We start from the raw sequence: 17,756 nt of genomic DNA on the forward strand, positions 1-17,756 counted from the left end.
TGTGCACTGGGAGGTACATTTGAATAATATTTACAATTAATTTCCATCAACAAACTAATGCAGCAGGGCCTCTGTGCTGTACATACGGGCCCAAGGTTGGCTTCCCTGCTAACCACTCCCCTGAGAAGGCTTTGGAGCTTTTAAAGGCCTCTCAAGCCCTCTGCTCTCCCCAGCCTTCCCAGTTTGGAGGCCTCTGGGGCTTTGGCTGAAGCTGCTACAGCCTCGCTCTCCACAGCAGAGAAGGGGAGGGAGTCCACATCCGGGTCTGAGCAGGTCAGCCAGTACCTGCGCCCACAGCTCTGACCTCCGTCCACCTCCTTGCTCACTGCAGCCCCAGCCTGGCTCTCGCCCTCCTCAGCAGTCCTGCTGCCCCCACAGCTCTACCTGGAGCTCGGGGGCACCTCCCACCAGCTCAACACCTGCCCACTCTCCCAGGGGTGTCTCGCTGGCGGCTGGCGTTAGCAGGCTCTGACTTCTCTGTCTGTGGCAGTGGCTCTCTCCATGAGGGTAGACACCTCGCTTAAACCTCATAACCACAGACCCCAAGGACCCTCCCTTAACAGGAAGCCCCCCGGGGGATGTTGTCTCAAGAGAGCCTGGAAGGTGGGAAAGAGATGGCTCGGTGGAGGTGGAGGCTCTGAGGTCGGGTAGCGGGTAGCGTTACTCCATTTTCCTTTCTCCTCCGTCTCTCCCCTCCATTCCCTTTCTTTTTTCTCTCCCTTCTGTCCTTTCTCCCTCCCATCCTGCTAACATGGGCTGATAACAGCGGGGTCTCAGGCAGCAGCGTTGGTTCCAAGCCCCTACACCCCACATCACTTTCTAGCTGTGTAGCCCCGACTTGACTCCTGCGTGACCCCCAGGCACACAGTGTCCTCCTCCCCCGGGCCCAGGCCCAGATCCGAATGTTCACTGGCATCTGGATGCCCAGAAGTGCGCCCCGCCCCTACTCCATCGGTCCTCCCTTCCTGTCCCCATGTTTCCTCAGCTCATCACCCACCCTGGAGGCAACAGTGAGGACCCTGCTGGGTCCCAGCCCCAGAGAGGGCACTGGCCCTGTCAGTCTTCAGAGGGACACAGGAGGCCACCGCAGTTTGCCAACTGCAGGGATTATACACAGGTCCTAGGAGATTCGGGAGACGGGGTGCAGCGAGGACAAGAGGACACTGAAGTTCCCCTTAGTGTTTGGCATGAGCTGCAGTCAGAATAGGGATGCCCGGACAGCTGGAGGAAGGGGTGAGCTCTCAGGGGACACTGGTGCCTGGTGTAACACTCCTGTCTGTCAGCTTTTCCAATGGCAACAAGATTTCCTGGTCCCCTGCCTGGCCTGGCCTGGCCACCTCCGATGTCCAGAAAGCACACTGTTCAGGGGGGACATGAGGGCCCAGTCATGGACCAGCGCCTCTGTGGCATGATGAATCCATAACATGGCATGTCTCAGTTGCACAGTTGTAGCTGTGGGTGGAGGGGGTGGATAATGGGAACACAAGGCTATTTTTAAACCTCCCTCCCTTATTGCTCTCAGTCCTTCTGAAGCAATCAGAGGTTCCAGCTTGGATCAGTTCAGCCCTACCTCATCTTAAGACCCGACAAAGGAGAAACAGTCTGTCCCCTGATAAACTGTGAGTCCCAGCAGCCTAAAGTCCGGGAACTGGCCAGGCCAGAGGACACATCTGTGTGTTACACCCTGATGGGGAAGTGGCTTGGAAGAGAACAGAAGGGCAGAAGGTGGATGCTGTGAGCCAGAAGGCCTTGGACCAGAGAGGCTTCCCCTGCCATGCTCCTCCCCCTGCTTGCCCAGCAAACTTTAGAGTATGTGTGACGGGAGCCAGGGGGTAGGTGGGGGTTAGAGATCAGTCTGAAAACAACAAGCAAGGCTTTATGAAGACTATTAAGATATTCACACGGATCCACTGAAAAAAAAACAGCATTTATGGCTAAAACCCCAAACCCACTAGTTTCTTTCTGATGATACATCCTCCTTTGAGCCAGGCAAACTGAGGTTTGAATCCAGATCCTACCGGCATCTAACTGGGTCCCCTTGGGTCAACTACTTAACCTTTGGGAGCCTCTGATTCCTCATATGGATAGGACCTGACTCAGGGTTTCTGTGAAGAATAAATGAGAAGACACACGTGAAAGGCTTAACGTGCATCGAAACGTTGAGTAACTGCAGGCCACTGAGGGAAAGAAGTCACCTAGGCGGAGCTGGGCTCTGGGCTTCGTTGCTGTGTGTGGTGTTGGGTGAGTCACTTCCCTGCCAGGCGATAGTGTCTGATTTTGGGAGGAAAGCCTGGTGATGGGCTGCCCACAGGGCTGTGATGCCACACCTGGAAAGTGCGATTCGGGGAGGAGTCAGATGAGCTGGTCACAGGCAAGCGTCGGAAGGCCTTTGGGCGCCATTCTGAGGCAGGAGTCCAAAGCTCCTTTGTCTCCAGCTTCACCAGTCTCCAGCAAAGGTTGAAGGGGGTTAATGAAGAGACCATCCCTCTACCCTGGGCTACACTGTAAGCCCTCCTAGCCAGAGCTCAGGGGATTAGGGAGGGAGAGAAGAGAGCCTGGGATGGGCTGGGAGCTTCTGTGATGATACCCTCACCCCAGACTCAGGATACAGGGTTAGGTGAGTATTTATAGGCGCTGAAGCAAAGGGCTGCCACCTAAAACCCCAAGCATCCACCGCCCATAGCACCATCTTCCTGTGGTATGATGCTGTGAGGTGCTCTGCACCCACATCCTTTGGGGTTCTCTGCCCTCCCTCATTTCTTCACCACCACCACCCACACCCCTGCCTTGCCCCAGCAGGGTTCCATAAAGCCCCTCGGGTCCTGGTCTCCCCAGTTCATCTGAAATCCAAGGCCAAGATCTCAGAGGATTATGGGGGCAGGGCCCGCCTTGCCGGCTTGACTGTCCCGTTGCCATAGCAGGCCTGCAATGGGTTTGTGCTGGCGTCTTCACCCACAGCAGAGACTGTGCCATGGGTTTGGGGCACACACAGTAAAACCTTGTGCCTGTGTGTTGATCACAGCTCGGGGCTTGGCTCCAGAGAACGGTTCCCTTCTCTCAGTCAAGCGAAGCTGCCCCCCACCTCCCACTCCAGAGGCTCAGGCTATTCTGCCATCCATACATTTTGCTGGAAGAGTGTCCACACTCTGGAACCCCATCCAAAACATGAGTTACCCTGTGCAAAATGTGCTGGGCATTGAAGCATGCCAAAAAGGCTCCCACCATGTCTCCCACATGGGGAGACAAGTCCCTGGGTATCCCTGGGCTGCAGCACCCGTGGGGGCATGCCCAGGTAAGGTTCAGAGAGCACTGGTCTCCTTCTCATTCATGGAGGGCTTCTCATTCAGTGATGACATCTTGGTGAAGCTTCTGTGATAGGAGGAGGGTCCTGTGTCCTCGCTCAGGGCATTGACCAGGCGGGAGAAGAGAGCCACCTTGAATTTCTTGAAGTCATGGCCCATGAAGACATACAGAATGGGATTCATACAGCTGTTGGCGATGGCAATGGCCGTGGCCAGAGGCAATCCCAGGCTGAAGACAGAGTCCGGCACATCTGTGTGGTGGAGCTCCAGCAGGTAGAGTGTGTGGTAGGGGCACCAGCACAGGAAGAAGGTGATGATGATGGTGACAATGATCTTGAAGGGTTTCTTGGTCTTGGCCAGGCGGTTGCGCTGCAGCTTGAAGACGATGGTGAGATAGCACGCTGTGATGATGAAGACAGGGATCAGGAAGCCACAGAGGAAGCGGGTGACAGTGACCACCACATGCCTGCTGTACCCCACAGGATCCAGTCGGGAGTGAGCAGGGTGCTGGGGTGCAGACAAGCTGAAGTTGTTGAAGCAGAATATTTTCCCATGCACGTTGGTTGTGTCTCGGAACACAAGAGACGGGGAACTCAAGAAGAAAGCCAAGAGCCAGACGACCACACAGGTCACGTAGGCCAGGCGGATGCTGCGGTGGTTCTGGGACCAGACAGGAAGCAGCACCGAGATGCAGCGGTCAAAGCTGATGACGGTCAGCAGGAAGACGCTGGTGTACATGTTGTGGATGAGCAGAAAGTTACTGATCTTGCACATGGCCTTCCCGAACACCCAGTGGTAGTCCATTGCGGCGTAGGTGATGTGGATCGGCAGGAAGATATTGAACAGGAAGTCAGCCACTGCCAGGTTGGTGAACCACACAGTATTCACCGTCTTCTTCATCTTGAAGGTGGCGATGACAATCACCAGACCATTGCCCAGGATCCCGAGGAAGCACACCAGGCTGTAGATCACCACCAGGAAGATCCGAGTCACGTTGGCCTCCAGCGGATCTCCCTCCTCCAAGTCCACAATGGAGTTAAAGCCGTCAAGGTACTCTTCACTGTAGTTGCTGTAGTCGTACTCCATTTCTGCAAGGGAAGACAGGGTCATGGGCTGAAGACCTCTGTGGACAGGTACTGAGGCGTTGCCTGGCTCCTCTGAGCAAGGCCAAGGTGGTAAGTCAACCATCCCCTGCTTTGCCCTTTCAGTTCTTTATTTTGCCTTTCGTTTGTCTGTCTGTTTGTTTGTGTGTATACGTGTGTGCATGTGTTTGTGTACCTATGTGCATGTATGTGTGTATGTGCATGTACATGTGCTCATATATGTGGATGCATGCAGAGTGCAGAGGGCAATGTCAGAGAAGACAGGGTGTCTCACTGAAAGTGCAGTTCGGTAGTTCAGTAGTACTGACAACCACCTCCCCAGCCGCACTCCTTTCTCCTTCTCCTTCTTCTCTCCTCCTCTTCCTCTGCCTCTCCGCCTGCTTCTTTTTCTGAAACCAGGTCTCACTATGCAGCCCTGGTTGACTTGGAACTCACTATGTAGACCAGAATGACCTCAGACTCAGAGATCCACCTTCCTCTGCGTCGTGGGTTCTGGAATAAAAGGTACGCACCACCAATGCTGGGCCTACTTTGTTTCTTTTACAAATATCTGGAGCCATCTCGCAAGCCAGGCACTTGTTACAAGGGTTAGCAGGTACAGACAGTAACAGCTGGACCCTACAGGTTCAGGTTGGAATATGAGGCCAGATGGAGACTCGGCCCCAAACAACTTGAGGCTCTAGAGGAGGAACGGGTGAGGAAAATTTCGGTGGTTTGGGTGAGAATGGCCCCTCCATTGGCTTATATGTTTGAATACTTGGTCCCCATTTGAAGGAAACTGTTGGAGAAGGATTAGGAGGTATGGCCTGTGGGAGGAGGTGTGTCACGGAAGTCAGGTGCTGTCTCTGCCTCCTGCTTGTGAGATGTGACTACTTAGCTGCTGTTGTGCCTTTGCTCTCTACCATTATAGACTCTAACCTTCTGAACTGTGGGCCTCATGAAATGCTTTCTTTTATAAGGTGCCTTGATTGTGGTGTTTTATCCCAGCAATAGAAAAGTAACTAACACAAAGCTAAATGAGGACAATGACGAAGCCTCTTGCCCCCACCTCAGGAAGAGACAGGGTCCCACCTGCCTCTTAAGGACCCTTCCTTCGCCTATGGTCTGTGTGTGAGGCAATTAGTCATTCAGAGTCTGGCAGGGTGCGGGCTATCACACCAGCTCCGCATGCAGTGGAGGAGGAGCCTGTTGCTCAGACCCTGACTCCACCCGCATGTCCACAGCCATCCTGGCATCCCTCCCTGATTCTCCTAGTCCCCTCCGAAGACACGGGTCCCTACCGTTGGTCATTGTTGCAGAACGGAACTCCAGTGTGAGTTCTCAGCTAGTCAGTCACTGCACAGCTGGAAATACCTGCAGGGAGGGAAGAAGAGGCAGCAGGTAGAGCCAGAGCCCAACAAGGAAGAAACAGCAACGTGGCGAGAGTCACTCAGCCAAGGTTTCCCTGCTGAGAAGGGCAGAGCCCTTGAACCTAGAACAAACTGGATCCACTCAGATCAATTGACAAACCTCATCAGCACCAGCATAGGGGCTAAAGACAGGTGGCTGCAATGCAGACACTACCTAGACTGTGGGCATCCCCCTTGGACACTCGACAGCACGGAAGGGCCGAGAAAACACCAGCATCAGTCAGTGGGGGCAGAGGAGATGGACCGACCACTCCAGCACCTGCCAGGCCCTGAGGACACGCCCCTCCATGCCAGCTAGTGTTCCCAGGGCCTCTTCCCAGCAGCCATTGCTGTTCTTGCTCTACATAGCATGGAAACTAGGTCAGCAAGATGGCTCAGCAGGTAAAGACACTCGTGGCCGAGTCTGACAACCTGAGTTCAGCCCTGGGGACCCACATGGAGGAAGAGAGGTGAGTCCTCAGAATTGCCCTCTAACCTCCATACGTGAACATGGACACAGTCATGCCCAGGCACGTGTGTCAAACAAACAAACACATAAACAAACAAACAAACAAACAAATAAATAAATGAATAAATTTAAGAATTAGAAACATGAAAAATGAAATGGCTTGGTTTACAATCCTGGTACTCTGGAAAGCTGGAGAATGATGAGTTTGAGGCAAGCCTGGGCTACATATTAAGACTTCCTCCAAAAAAAGTATGAAGACCTTCTCTGGGGCCCATTGGTCACCATGAGTTAGGAACAGACCTTCCTGTCCTGGTGACCTTGTGGAGAGGGACAATTGTCCACACAGCCTCTGAGCATTTGCAGGGCAGGCTGCCAAACTGGACCCACATGAGTCCCATAGCAACCCTGAGAATCCTTAAAGTTTGTGAACTTAGAGGTGCCTGAGGCAGTGGTTGGGTTCAGGATTCAAATCTGTCACCTCCAAGCTGTGCACTTCTGGCACATGACTTCTCTCAGAACTTCAGGCTCCCCACCAGTAAAACAAGGGCACTGGGATCCCAGAAAGTGTTAGTGTGTTAGAGAGCAATGGACATCAGGATTTGGAGCACTTAGCCCGGCATGGGTACACAGAAAGCCATTAGTACTTAGGAGTGAAACATCACCACCCAGCAGTCCGTCAGAGTTGAAGTGAAGGCCCTGAGCACCTCCCTCCACACACACACACACACACACACACACACACACACACACACACACACCGTGAGTCTTCCAATCAAAGCCTCCCTTGTTACCCAGTAGCACTAGGACTTTTGTTCAAGGCTGATCCCCTGGGGCTTGAGCTGGCCTCTCCTTATAGAAAAGTACTTATGCTAAATAAAAGCCACCTGAAAAATTCCACCGGGGCTCTGAGCTCAAGGGACCCAGGGGTGATCTTGGGTGCCACCACACTCTGAAGACTGGAAGCATACTCCAAGGGTATCCAAGGAATGGGACGGTTAGCGTGGACACAGAGGGCAGGGATGCAGCACAGTGGAGCAGTGTTCATGTAGCCAGCATCTGCAGGTTCACATCTCTAGGGCTGGAGATCAGGAGGAAGAGGGAGAGAAGAGGAGGGAGGAAGTAAGAGGGAGGGAAGGGGAGAGAGAGGGAGGGAGAGAGAGAGGCCCTATTGTTGGAGAACACTTACTTGACAACATGAGGTGCCACTTTCAACACTCCAGGAGTGGGCGCTCCTGAACTGTCCCACTGTGTGTATGTTCATATGTGTGCTTGGCTGGGTGTGCATGTGTGTAAGGATGCTTACAGGGACACACGCATTGTCCACAATCACTCTCCATCTGTTTTGTTGTCTTTGTTCTAGGGATTGAATTTTAGTCCTTTTGACCGCAGAGCAAGCATGTCCCTGACTGAACCATCTCCCCCAGCTTCTCTAGTTCTGGAAGGGCTACTACCATGTGGCCTGGGGAACAGAAGGCCCTGACCAAGCACACAGATGGATGAGAAAGCGCCTGAAGCCTGCAGAGCCCAGGACCCACCTTCCCTATGTGCCTTCCCAACGTACCGCTACCATCTGTGTGTCCACGCTCCCACGCTGGGCCTCACAAGCACGGGGATGGGAAATGAGTCCCTTAGAGTCTCTTCCCACAGTGGACGCACAGGAAGAGACAGAAAGATAGTGCTGAGCCAGGGTGTGCCCCAGATAGCCCAAGAAGTCAGAGGGGCTGCAGTGCAGCTTTCTGGGACAAGGGGCCTCCAAGTCTGAGTAAAGTCCAAGCAGGAACAAGGATGTGAAGGCTGAGAGAGGAGGGAGGGAGGGGAGTCCCACCCAGCAGCCGCCATCATGGCACGGGGATGCTGCTGGCCATGGGGAGATGATGATGTCATGTCTGGTTCATAGGCTGGGCTGGGAGTAGCTGGGGTCAGAGGCTGAGTCAGGTCCAGCAGGCCTTCTGCTGGTGTAGGCTTCACCTCCCTGCCCCCCAGCCCTCCAGGGAAGCTTCTCTCTGTCCCCCCCACAGTCCAAGCTGCATGGATTTCCTGGAAACTTAGAGGGAGTCAGTGATGTCAGCACCTCGGTCACCTTGCCTGTAAAATGGATGTGAAGGGTCCTGCAGGGTAAGGGGTTCAAGGACTATCGTCCAACGTGAAGTAGAGGCTGGCTCCCTCATGCCTCTTGAATTCCCAAATCCTCATGTCCATTTCCGCAATAGCATAATATTTGCATATAAAACCACATGCCTCCTGCCAGACACTTTAGGTTTCCTGTGGATTCAGTTTAATGTCTAATGTCATGGACTTGCTGTGCACAGAGTCTTTGTGCAGCAGCATTTTGTGAAGGAAAAGGCTGCAATTTCAACCTAGTTTCTTTCTTTCTTTCTTTCTTTCTTTCTTTCTTTCTTTCTTTCTTTCTTTCTTTCTTTCTTCCTTCCTTTCTTTCTTTCTTTCTTTCTTTCATTCTTTTTCTTTTTCTATTTTGCTCTTCTTCCCTTCTTGGTTTTTGTTTGACTGTTTGTTTGTATTATTTTGCATGTTTGTGAGAGAGAGAGAGAATCTTGTTGTGTAGGCCATGCTGTCTTCAAAATGGTGATCCTCCTGCCTCTGAGTGCTGGGGGCTAAGGGTGTGTGCCATCACATATGGCTTTCATCTGTGGCTGGTCAAATCCATCAATAAGGGGCTGGCTGCACTCAGGGCTGGCCTGGCACGCTGTGCTATTGGCCTTCATAACCTCTCTGTTGGCCTTTGTCAAGGTAGATGGGAAAAGGCCGACAGGGAGACCCTAGGAATGCCATGTTCTAGTCTATCTGCCTTCCTGCTCTGGTTGAGGGCCAGGACATGGGCACAGGGCTGGCCACTCCTGACTCCTCAGTTCTGTCACAGCCACAGCAAGCACCTCCCTCCTGCTGCCTGGAACACTGCGTGTGATGACAGTGGATAGCTGGCCTCTGCCAACTTCAAGGAGCCATTGCTGTCACTCACATTTCTTACACACCCACCTCCAGGAAGCTCATGGAATAAAGAAGTAGAACCCATGTATGCAGCCCCCATCTATATAGGTAGCTACCTCAGGACAGAGCGCTGGCTGCATGCCAGGCACACCTCTGCCATGTTGAGATGGCTGCACAGAGAAAACTCCACTTTGTGAATGAGAAAAACCCCTAATCCCATTTCTACAAGCCTCCAGGCTTTAACCTAGAGTCCTGAGAGATCAGCCCTCCGCCTGTCCTGATCCCATAAATACGCCCGCTCCCAAGGGTCCCTTCATTGTCCCCTTAAGGTGGCTGCAAGCATCAATCTATGAAAATCATCTGTGCATGGCCGTTTACCCAGTAACACCACAACGCACCCACTGAGAAACACCCTTGAGGAAACTGTAGTAAAGCACAGCATGGCTTTCCTCCAAGGACTGCCATTTCCCCTGTGATCTGTGAGGACCGCATCTCCCTTTTTCCCTTTTTCATATGGCCACAAGGAAGCTCCAGGCTGTGTGTGCAGATTTGCAGTAACTTCCTTAACTAGGGTTCTGCAGCTTTCCTCACTTGCCTCAGCTGGTCCTCCGTCCTCGTGCACCTAACCCTACCCTCTACTGCTTTCAGTTCCCTGAGATAAGTAACAGCTGAGAAAAGTGGCCAGACATTGCGCTAGGCACCTAGCACCTAAACTTCATTAGCTGCCGTGCCTCCACCAACCACCAGGGGCACCACTGCCGTCACCCCACCATGACGTGAGGGGCTGCAGCTCACATCATGCTCAGCCAGAGGCTGCTTCATGCCCAGACCACTCCAGCCTCCGCCCTTGCTTATAGAACACAGAGCACACAGAGTTTGCCCACAGCCTTCCTGATGCCACAGGGTGCCCTACCCTCTAACAAGACACCCTCCCTGTGGAGCTTTCAATAAAAATGCTCCCCATAGGCTTATATGAATGGTTAGTCACCAGGGAATGGCACTGCTTGAAAGGATTAAAAGGATTAGGAGGTGTGGCCTTGTTGGAGGGAGTGTGTCACTGGGGGTGGGCTTTGGGGTTTCAAAAGCCCATGCCAAGCCCAGAGCATCTCTGCCTATGGATCAGGATGAAGTTCTCAGCTACTGTTCCAGTGCCTACCTGTGTGCCACTGTGTTCCCCGCTGTGATAATAACAGACTAAGCCCCTGAAACTGTAAGCAAGCATCCAATTAAATGTTTTCTTTTATAAGACTTGCCGTGGTCATGGTGTCTCTTCACAGCAAAAGAACAGTGACTAACACACTTCCTCTTGTCCCACTTTTCTCAGCCCTGCCCCTCCTGGCCAAGGAGCTCACCCTCCCCGATCTCCAGAACCATCTGGCTGAGGTCAGGAACACACAGGGTCACAGCTGAAGCCAGCATGTCAGCCTGCCTCTCCTGTCCTCAGTTCCCCCCAGAGTCCAGGAACAGGGGAATTATCCTCCCTGCCCAAGGCTGCCAGAAGCTCTGAGCTCCTACCCATCTGATACAGGAGCCTAGAGTGGCCTGCTCCACAAACCTTTAGGCTGGTTCTGTCCTTTCCCTGGGACAGTCCCGTGGATCTCTAGAAAAAGATGCAGACATGAGGAGGTGGCAACAGAGGGTCTCCATGTAGGAGGCCTCTGAGGTCAATTCCCCTTCCTGGGCCTCAGTGATACACTCAGGGAGACAGAAAGGTGACACACCCCAGGACCTGGGCCCGCTAAGGTCAAAGACACTGCAGTGGGGGTAGAGCAGCAGTCTTTCAACCTCTCTGGGGCTCCCAGATGCCCTGCATGCACCTAACCAAGGTCCCTCTTGCTCATCTGAGTCCCGATAAGCTTAATGGAGGAAACTCAGAAAAGCCAAGTGAAGGCCCAAAGAGGCCAGACTCTTCCAATTGTGACAGAGAAGCTGGTGAGAAGTTGGATGTGGATCACATCTTTTTGGACCAGAGCTAGTGCAAGAGGCAGCCACCACGATGCAAAACGACATTTTCCTCTCCACGGTCCAAGTCATCCTTGAAAACCAGGTTCAAGCACCTTTACAGGGAGTCCTCTCTTGGTGTCTCTTCTCCAACCATTTTTGGGACGATGCCCACTCTCTCAGAGAAGTGCGTCCACTGGAGTCTGTGAATCTGGAGTTACTTAGAGGAAGGGTCATTGTACAATGTAATTAAGGTAAGGCTGCCCTGATTCTAATAAATCCTAAATGAGGTGACAGAAAAATAGAAGGTACGGTGGCATAGGCCTGTGATCCTCACAGTCTGGGAAGAGGCAGGAGCCTCCTGTGAATTCCAGGCCAGACAGCGCTACATAGTGAGATCTTGTGTTGGGGGGGGGAGTAGGGAGAGAAGGAGGGAGAGAGAGAGAGAGAGAGAGAGAGAGAGAAGAAGGATAGACAAGGACAGAGACAAAGGCAAACAGAGAGAGACAAAGAGAGAGGAAATGACAGAGAAATCTAACAATAGAAGATGAGGCCACAAGAAAAAGGCAACCAAGATGACTGCCTGGAGCCACCAGAGATGAAGGAACAGGAGGCGACTCCCCCACACCCATGATTCCATCTGACCTTTTGGACCCTGGCTTCTGCCCCAGAGCTGTGAGGAAACAATTCCCTACTGTTTTCAGCCTTAGGAGATACACACCAGGACCCCACGCCAGCCTCAAGGGTAGCCTCCTCACATGGGCAGGCCCACTGTCCTGTAGAAGCAGAAGGCTATTGCTGCCTCACAGAAATGTGCGGATGGGCACTCCCCTGAGGACAATGGAGCCTGGTTCTTCTTTGCCCCTCAGGTCAGTCAGAGCAAACAGGGCCACCAACTGTTGTTCCTTCTGGTCTATTCTGCCATCCTAACTCCATCGAGCCAAGCACGGATGGATAGGAGCGGTGACCTCGGAGTGGCGGATTCGACGTCACAGCCGAGTGTTCGGGGACTTTACACATGGTGGCATCCCTTCTTTCCCCTTTTTTCTGTGTCTGTTTGAAACAGTTACAGGCTCACACTCAAAGGGCACCCATGCAGCTCTCTCCCCTTTCCCCCCACGGTGCATTGCACACAGCTCTGACCTAGAAGTGAAACGGATGTCCGAGTGAGCAATCGGGTAAGTGAGCAGGTACCACTGAGACTCTTTAAGTTCATCTAGATGATGGAAATGTTGCAATAACCCACTGATGCCATACCTCAGCATCATGCTGGCCTCACAGCCCCCAGCCACAGAACTCTCCGGGGTCTAAAGTGAAGGCTGGTGTCCCACTTAAACTTTAACTGTGAACTTGACACAACCTAATCACCTGAGAAGAAAATCCCAGTTAAGAGGCTGTCGAGATCAGATTGGCTAGGGACATGTCTGCATGTAAGGGGGTGGGGGCTGTTTAATGGTTAATTGATTAATCGATGCAGGAGAGTCCAGCCCTCGGTGGGCAGCACCATTCTCTTGGCCCATGGTCCTGGGCTGTGTAAGAAAGCCAGTGAGCTAAGAATGAGCCTGTGAGTGAGCTCTCAAGCAGTGTTCTCTGTGGTTTCTTCCTTCAAGGTCCTACTTGAGTCCCTGCCCCAGCCTCTGTCAATGATGGACTATGGGCTGTTAAATAAGCCCTTGTAAATGAAACAGCCACTAAATAATGGCGGCTGCTGGTCCAGGGCCCACCCAGCGTAAGGAAAGCTCAGAACGACACTGCAGGCAGCATTCTGAAGGCTGAAGACACAGCAGCCTGAAGGCTCCCAGCATTCCCAGTTTTGGATAGGGGCTCAGGAGGGTTCTGTGGGACTTCCTCTGTCCAGGGAAATTCCTTTGCTACTGTTGCCAGAGTTAGCTCCTACCACAGGAGAATCCCCAGGATTCCTCCTCCCTTACCTCTTTCATGTCACTGTCTCCAAACCCTAGGCCCCTCCTGTTGTGACCATCTCCCATTATTGCTCACCCCAAGGCCACCATACCACACAGGTCCACTGCCTAATGCAGACTCCTTCCCCAACCAGCCCTGCTCTGGCTGAGCGCACAGTAGTTTCTCAGGAAATGTGCCCCTCCCTCTTACGATATCAGAATCTGTTGCACATTTTCTGTGTGTGTGTCTAGTCAGCCCTGCCCCACCATCCCCCAGAGAGCTCTGCCGCGAACATGATACCCACACCCACTTCAAAGGTGAGGGCCTGAGGCTTTTGAGATGTTCACGTGGCCGCCCTCCCGTGTTGAACGCAGTGCTTTTGCAACTCCGTGTACAAGACTGCAGAAGCATCACCCTGCAGTAGCAGCCCGACTTCCAGTTTTTAATTTGGATCCTTTCCCAGGTCACACGTCCAGAGCCAGGATGCTCCATGGGCCCAGGTTCTGCCTCAAGCCTCCACCGTTTCCAGTGAAGCCCCGGATACCATGCCTCCCCTGCCAAGAAGGGCTTTATCCCCTCAAACCGTGAGCTGAAGGTTCTAGGGATGGGAAATTCCCAGTGATAAGGAATAACTACAGCAGGGTCCACACACACACACACACACTCACACTCACACACACACACTCATGATCAGAAGAGCCAGAGGGAAGCAGGCAGCTAGAAAAGCCAAGGAAGCCTGCGACAGTCCATAGGAAGACAGCAAACCTGACAGGAAAACAGCCAAGGAATGGGAACGGCTGACACATGCCTCGGTGAGCCCTGCGGAGCTGGAGATGCCTCCGGTGTCCAGGAGCTGAAGGGGCCGGTGAGCCCCCTAGCAGCCCTCCACAGCCCGGCACACACAGCCCACGCGCACTGCCGGAGGTGTGTCTTCCTCCACAAGCAAACGCTTCGGTGAGGATTCCTACACGCAAGGAAGTCTGCCAAGCAGTCGGGGAAAACTGGGTTGTGGAGTGGCACGGAAGGGCTGGGATCCAGAGGAGGCCAGGGATGGTGACACCCAGAGGATGACCTGGGCTCACTCACACCTTTGGGCAGGCCCTGTTCCGTGCTCTGGAAGGGCTGCATATGTCTACCCGCTGCCCTTCCTGCTGCCAAAACCCCAGGTGCTCCCTACCTGTCGATCCTCCTGTAGAGCCCCACGTCCTAGGTGCTGGGAGTGAGAGTCCATGAGGAGACAGGTGTTTGAAAATAGTCAAGGCTCTGAGGACATGGGTGGGACACAGGTGCCTTTGCCAAAGGCTGGATTGTAAAGCAACTTTTATTCACCTGCTTAAGTTGTTGTCTGGAGGCTTACTGCCTCCGTCTGCTAACCTCGGCCTAGTCCTGGAAGCTTCTAGCCTCTGTACAGTCTAACTTAGGCCTAGAACGTTTTCAGCCTCTGAGCCTTCCTGCTGAATAAACTCACCCTTTCTTGTTCTTACTGAACTCTGGGCTGGCTGGTTCAACTCAGCTGTTTTGACTCAAACTCCTCTTCCAGTTGACTTATTCAGTCTGGCTTTTCTCTTGGCCCCTGAATTTCTCTGCTTGGCTCAGACTAACGTAAGCAACCTGCTCTAATTTTTTGGCTCCTCATTCTCTGACTCTGCTCTCTCTGCATTGCCCCTTAAGTAGCCTCTCTCTTCTTGTGTGAGTTGGGCATATCCTATCCTGTCAAATCTTCTCTGATTCATCACTATTTCTACCACTCATTTAAACACTGCTTTCAAACATGGGTGCTTCCTTCTACAGACTAACTTTACTTTCATTGTTTGGGATTAAAGGTGTGTGCCACCACACCTGGGTCTAAGCTTTTCTTTACCTGAAACTTCATCTATGCCAGGCTGGCCTCAAACTCAGATCCACTTGCTTCTGTCTCCTAGATTAAAGGCGTGTTTCTATTTTACAGGGATCACACAGACCTAGAAGATCTTTGGATGGATCTCTTGCCAGAGCAGCCATGTTCTGAATTAAAATTCTTCCATAACTTCCCCATTTCTGTTTAAACTGGAGTTGCTGAGTGCCCATCATGGAAAAGGCGGGAGGAAAAGAGGGGCCAGGTCCCCACCCTGGGATGCCGAGCCACTGTAAGGAGCTGTGATGCCCAGAACCCCACAGAGCAGGGCAAGTACATGGAAAACTCATGCAAAGAAGCAGCACACAGCAGGAACCCTGTGACCCACAGATCCACACTGGTCCAGCTGCATAGGAGGAGCACTCAGGGAGGAGCACTCCAGGGGAGCTAGGCCCAGAACCCTGAAGAAGGCCACTACGACCAGAACAGAGGCTGCAAGCAATAGACATGAAGGCAGGATATCACCTTCCTCATCTCTTCCTTGAGGGCCAAAAAAACCTCATAAGGACAAACCCTTACCTGGGGTTCACGACTGGGTGACATAACGCCGGGCTTACTGACTCCTCAACCAAGCTATGCTAGCACACAGAAAGCCAAGCCAGGCCCCCTCGGGGCCACCTAACAGCCCTCTCTGCCAGGCGGGGTGACCCAAGGGAAGGAACAGTGGCAGTTCAGTGGGAGGTCGCTGACCAGTGTTCCCACATCAGAACATCCTCAGCAAGCCAACACTTGCAAGACCAAGAGAGCCCCAGGCAGATGGCTGCTCCTGCCCACATCCCACATCTGGTTTTACCAGCCACAGAGAACAAAGCCCTAGGGCAATGTCATCACCTTCTTCCCCATTAAACTAACATGTGCACATTCTTGATACATTCTGGCCACCATCCCACACACGACTACAAAGAGGTGACTAAGGCACAGAGAACCTAAGCCATGTGTCCAAGCTCACACAGCAAGCTCAGACAAGAAAGGCGCTTCAAACTCGTCAGTTGGCCTTAGGAGGAAACGCCGAAGTGGTGGGCAGAAGCCTACAAAATAGCCATTGCTCCTCCCCAAGACACATCAGGTCCCTTTGTCCTTTGCCTTAGAGGCTCCTCCTAGAAGCCCCACAGGATGGATGCCACTGGGTCCACAGTGTCCACTCTCCTGTGGAGTCCTCCAGCCGCTCTGCCTCTAATGAGTGGCTGTCTGAGGGATGCCTCTGATCACCCATTACAGACATGCCCTTTGGAGGGGGCTCATTCGTCCCCCATCTTTCAAGGATGCATGCAGGAGGTCAGCTCCCTGGAACTGGGGTAGAGCCTGGGATAGTCCTGGCCACAGAGAGACGGGGACACACCTCTTACGTCCTCAACCCATTTCATGGTCCCACCTCACTAGAGGCACCTGAGGCTGGGCCCAGGCCAGCAGCTTGCCCAAGGCCACCCACGTCTTACCTGGTAAGTGACAGTACAAGCCAGTACTGCCTATGACGCCAGGGCTCCACCTCTGATGCCCCTTGCTAGCCTGTGCCCCCACTCCCATAGGCTGAGGATGGTAGGGCCAAGAGACATCTGGGCAGCAGTTGTCTGTCTTCAACTCTGCTTTGTCCCTTCTTGTACCTCCGAGCCACAGGGAGTCCTACTCTCTGCTTGTCCCTCCTGCTGGCTTCTGTGCCTCACTCTCTCTCCGCCTCTTTTTGTCTCTTTCTCTGCAATCCCCTCCCTGTCCCAGCCCCCCTGGCCCCTCCCTGGCCCTAGTCCCAACTGTGGCCCTTCACCTACATCGCTCACCTTTGCTTACACCTGGGCCTCTGGGCAGCTGTTTTTCTCCCTCTCTTTGTTTTTCTCTCTCTGTTTTTTTTTTTTCCCTCTCTCTCTACCTCCCTTCTTCTGAGTAGATGCTGACATGCCCAGCAGCCCCAGGACAAAGGCAAGAGCCTTATCAGAGCAGTGGACGTGGGCGTGGGAGCCCAGGAGGAAACTGAAAACCCTTCCCCATCTCCAAATGGCTTGTTTGTTTGGTCTGGCCCTCCTCCCCATCTCCCACTGTCCAGCTCAGCCACTTCTCTAGTTCTCTCAGCTTCCAAACAGCTGCAAGTCCCTCGGAGGGTGTCCGGGGCTCCTGGTGTAGAGCCTGGGATAGTCCTAACCACAGGCTGGTGGGAACACTTATATCCTCAGCCCATTTAACGGTCCCCGCCTCACTATGGAGGCACCCTCCCTGGATGAGTGGCCTTCTCAAGCCACAGAGCAGGGAGAGTTGGGCTATAATGTGCACGGTTGTACCCCAAGGCCTACGGCCCGGAAACTCACACATTTTATGCTTCAGTGGGATAATTTGTCCCTGTATCACAGATGTGCATGCACAGAAAGGTCACGTGACCAGCACAGGCTCACACGGCTTTTCCTTCCCAGACTCCCAGAGAAAAACATCCCAGACTGGGATGGCTTTGGGGTCATTCACTCAGAGCAGAGAAGGGATCCCCAGCTCTTGTGGATGGCTCTAGAATCACTTAGGGGCTACAGTCCATGGGGTCCCCGGTGTCTGGAAAGCATACAGATGTTCCAGCCACAGACCTGGCTCTCAGCCCCGGACAGAATTAGCTCTCAGTCAGGGATAGAGTTTCCTCCCTGGTGGCACACCCCCGCACCCAGCTCTCTCTGAGTCAGCGGGAGACTGGCCCCTGTGCTCTCTGCTTGAGGGGTACCATGCCTGAGCCCAGGACTCTGCGAGGAGCATAGGAGGAGAAGAGCTCTGCAGAAGGAGCCCATGGCTACTGTAGGAGCCCAAAAGGCTTTCTTAGAGTGTTAGGTCTTTGACCCACTGTCC

General features: G+C 53.2%; 1 protein-coding gene across 1 annotated transcript in view; it reads right to left on the reverse strand.

Moving 5' to 3' along the window:
• Positions 1-1,854: 1,854 nt before the first annotated feature.
• Positions 1,855-17,756, reverse strand: part of Cmklr1 (chemerin chemokine-like receptor 1) — a 37,699-nt gene continuing 21,797 nt past the window's right edge. Inside the window, exons 2-3 of the mRNA XM_055605688.1 lie at positions 5,686-5,758; positions 1,855-4,390 (exon numbers count right to left, since the gene is read on the reverse strand). Of these exons, the coding sequence (XP_055461663.1) occupies positions 3,300-4,390; positions 5,686-5,695 (1,101 nt within the window). The 5' untranslated portion in view covers positions 5,696-5,758 and the 3' untranslated portion in view covers positions 1,855-3,299. The remainder of the gene's footprint in view (positions 4,391-5,685; positions 5,759-17,756) is intronic.

This window comes from Psammomys obesus, unplaced genomic scaffold (assembly GCF_907164565.1).
Source record: "Psammomys obesus unplaced genomic scaffold, mPsaObe1.curated_primary_1811, whole genome shotgun sequence".
Classification (NCBI taxonomy): domain Eukaryota; kingdom Metazoa; phylum Chordata; class Mammalia; order Rodentia; family Muridae; genus Psammomys; species Psammomys obesus.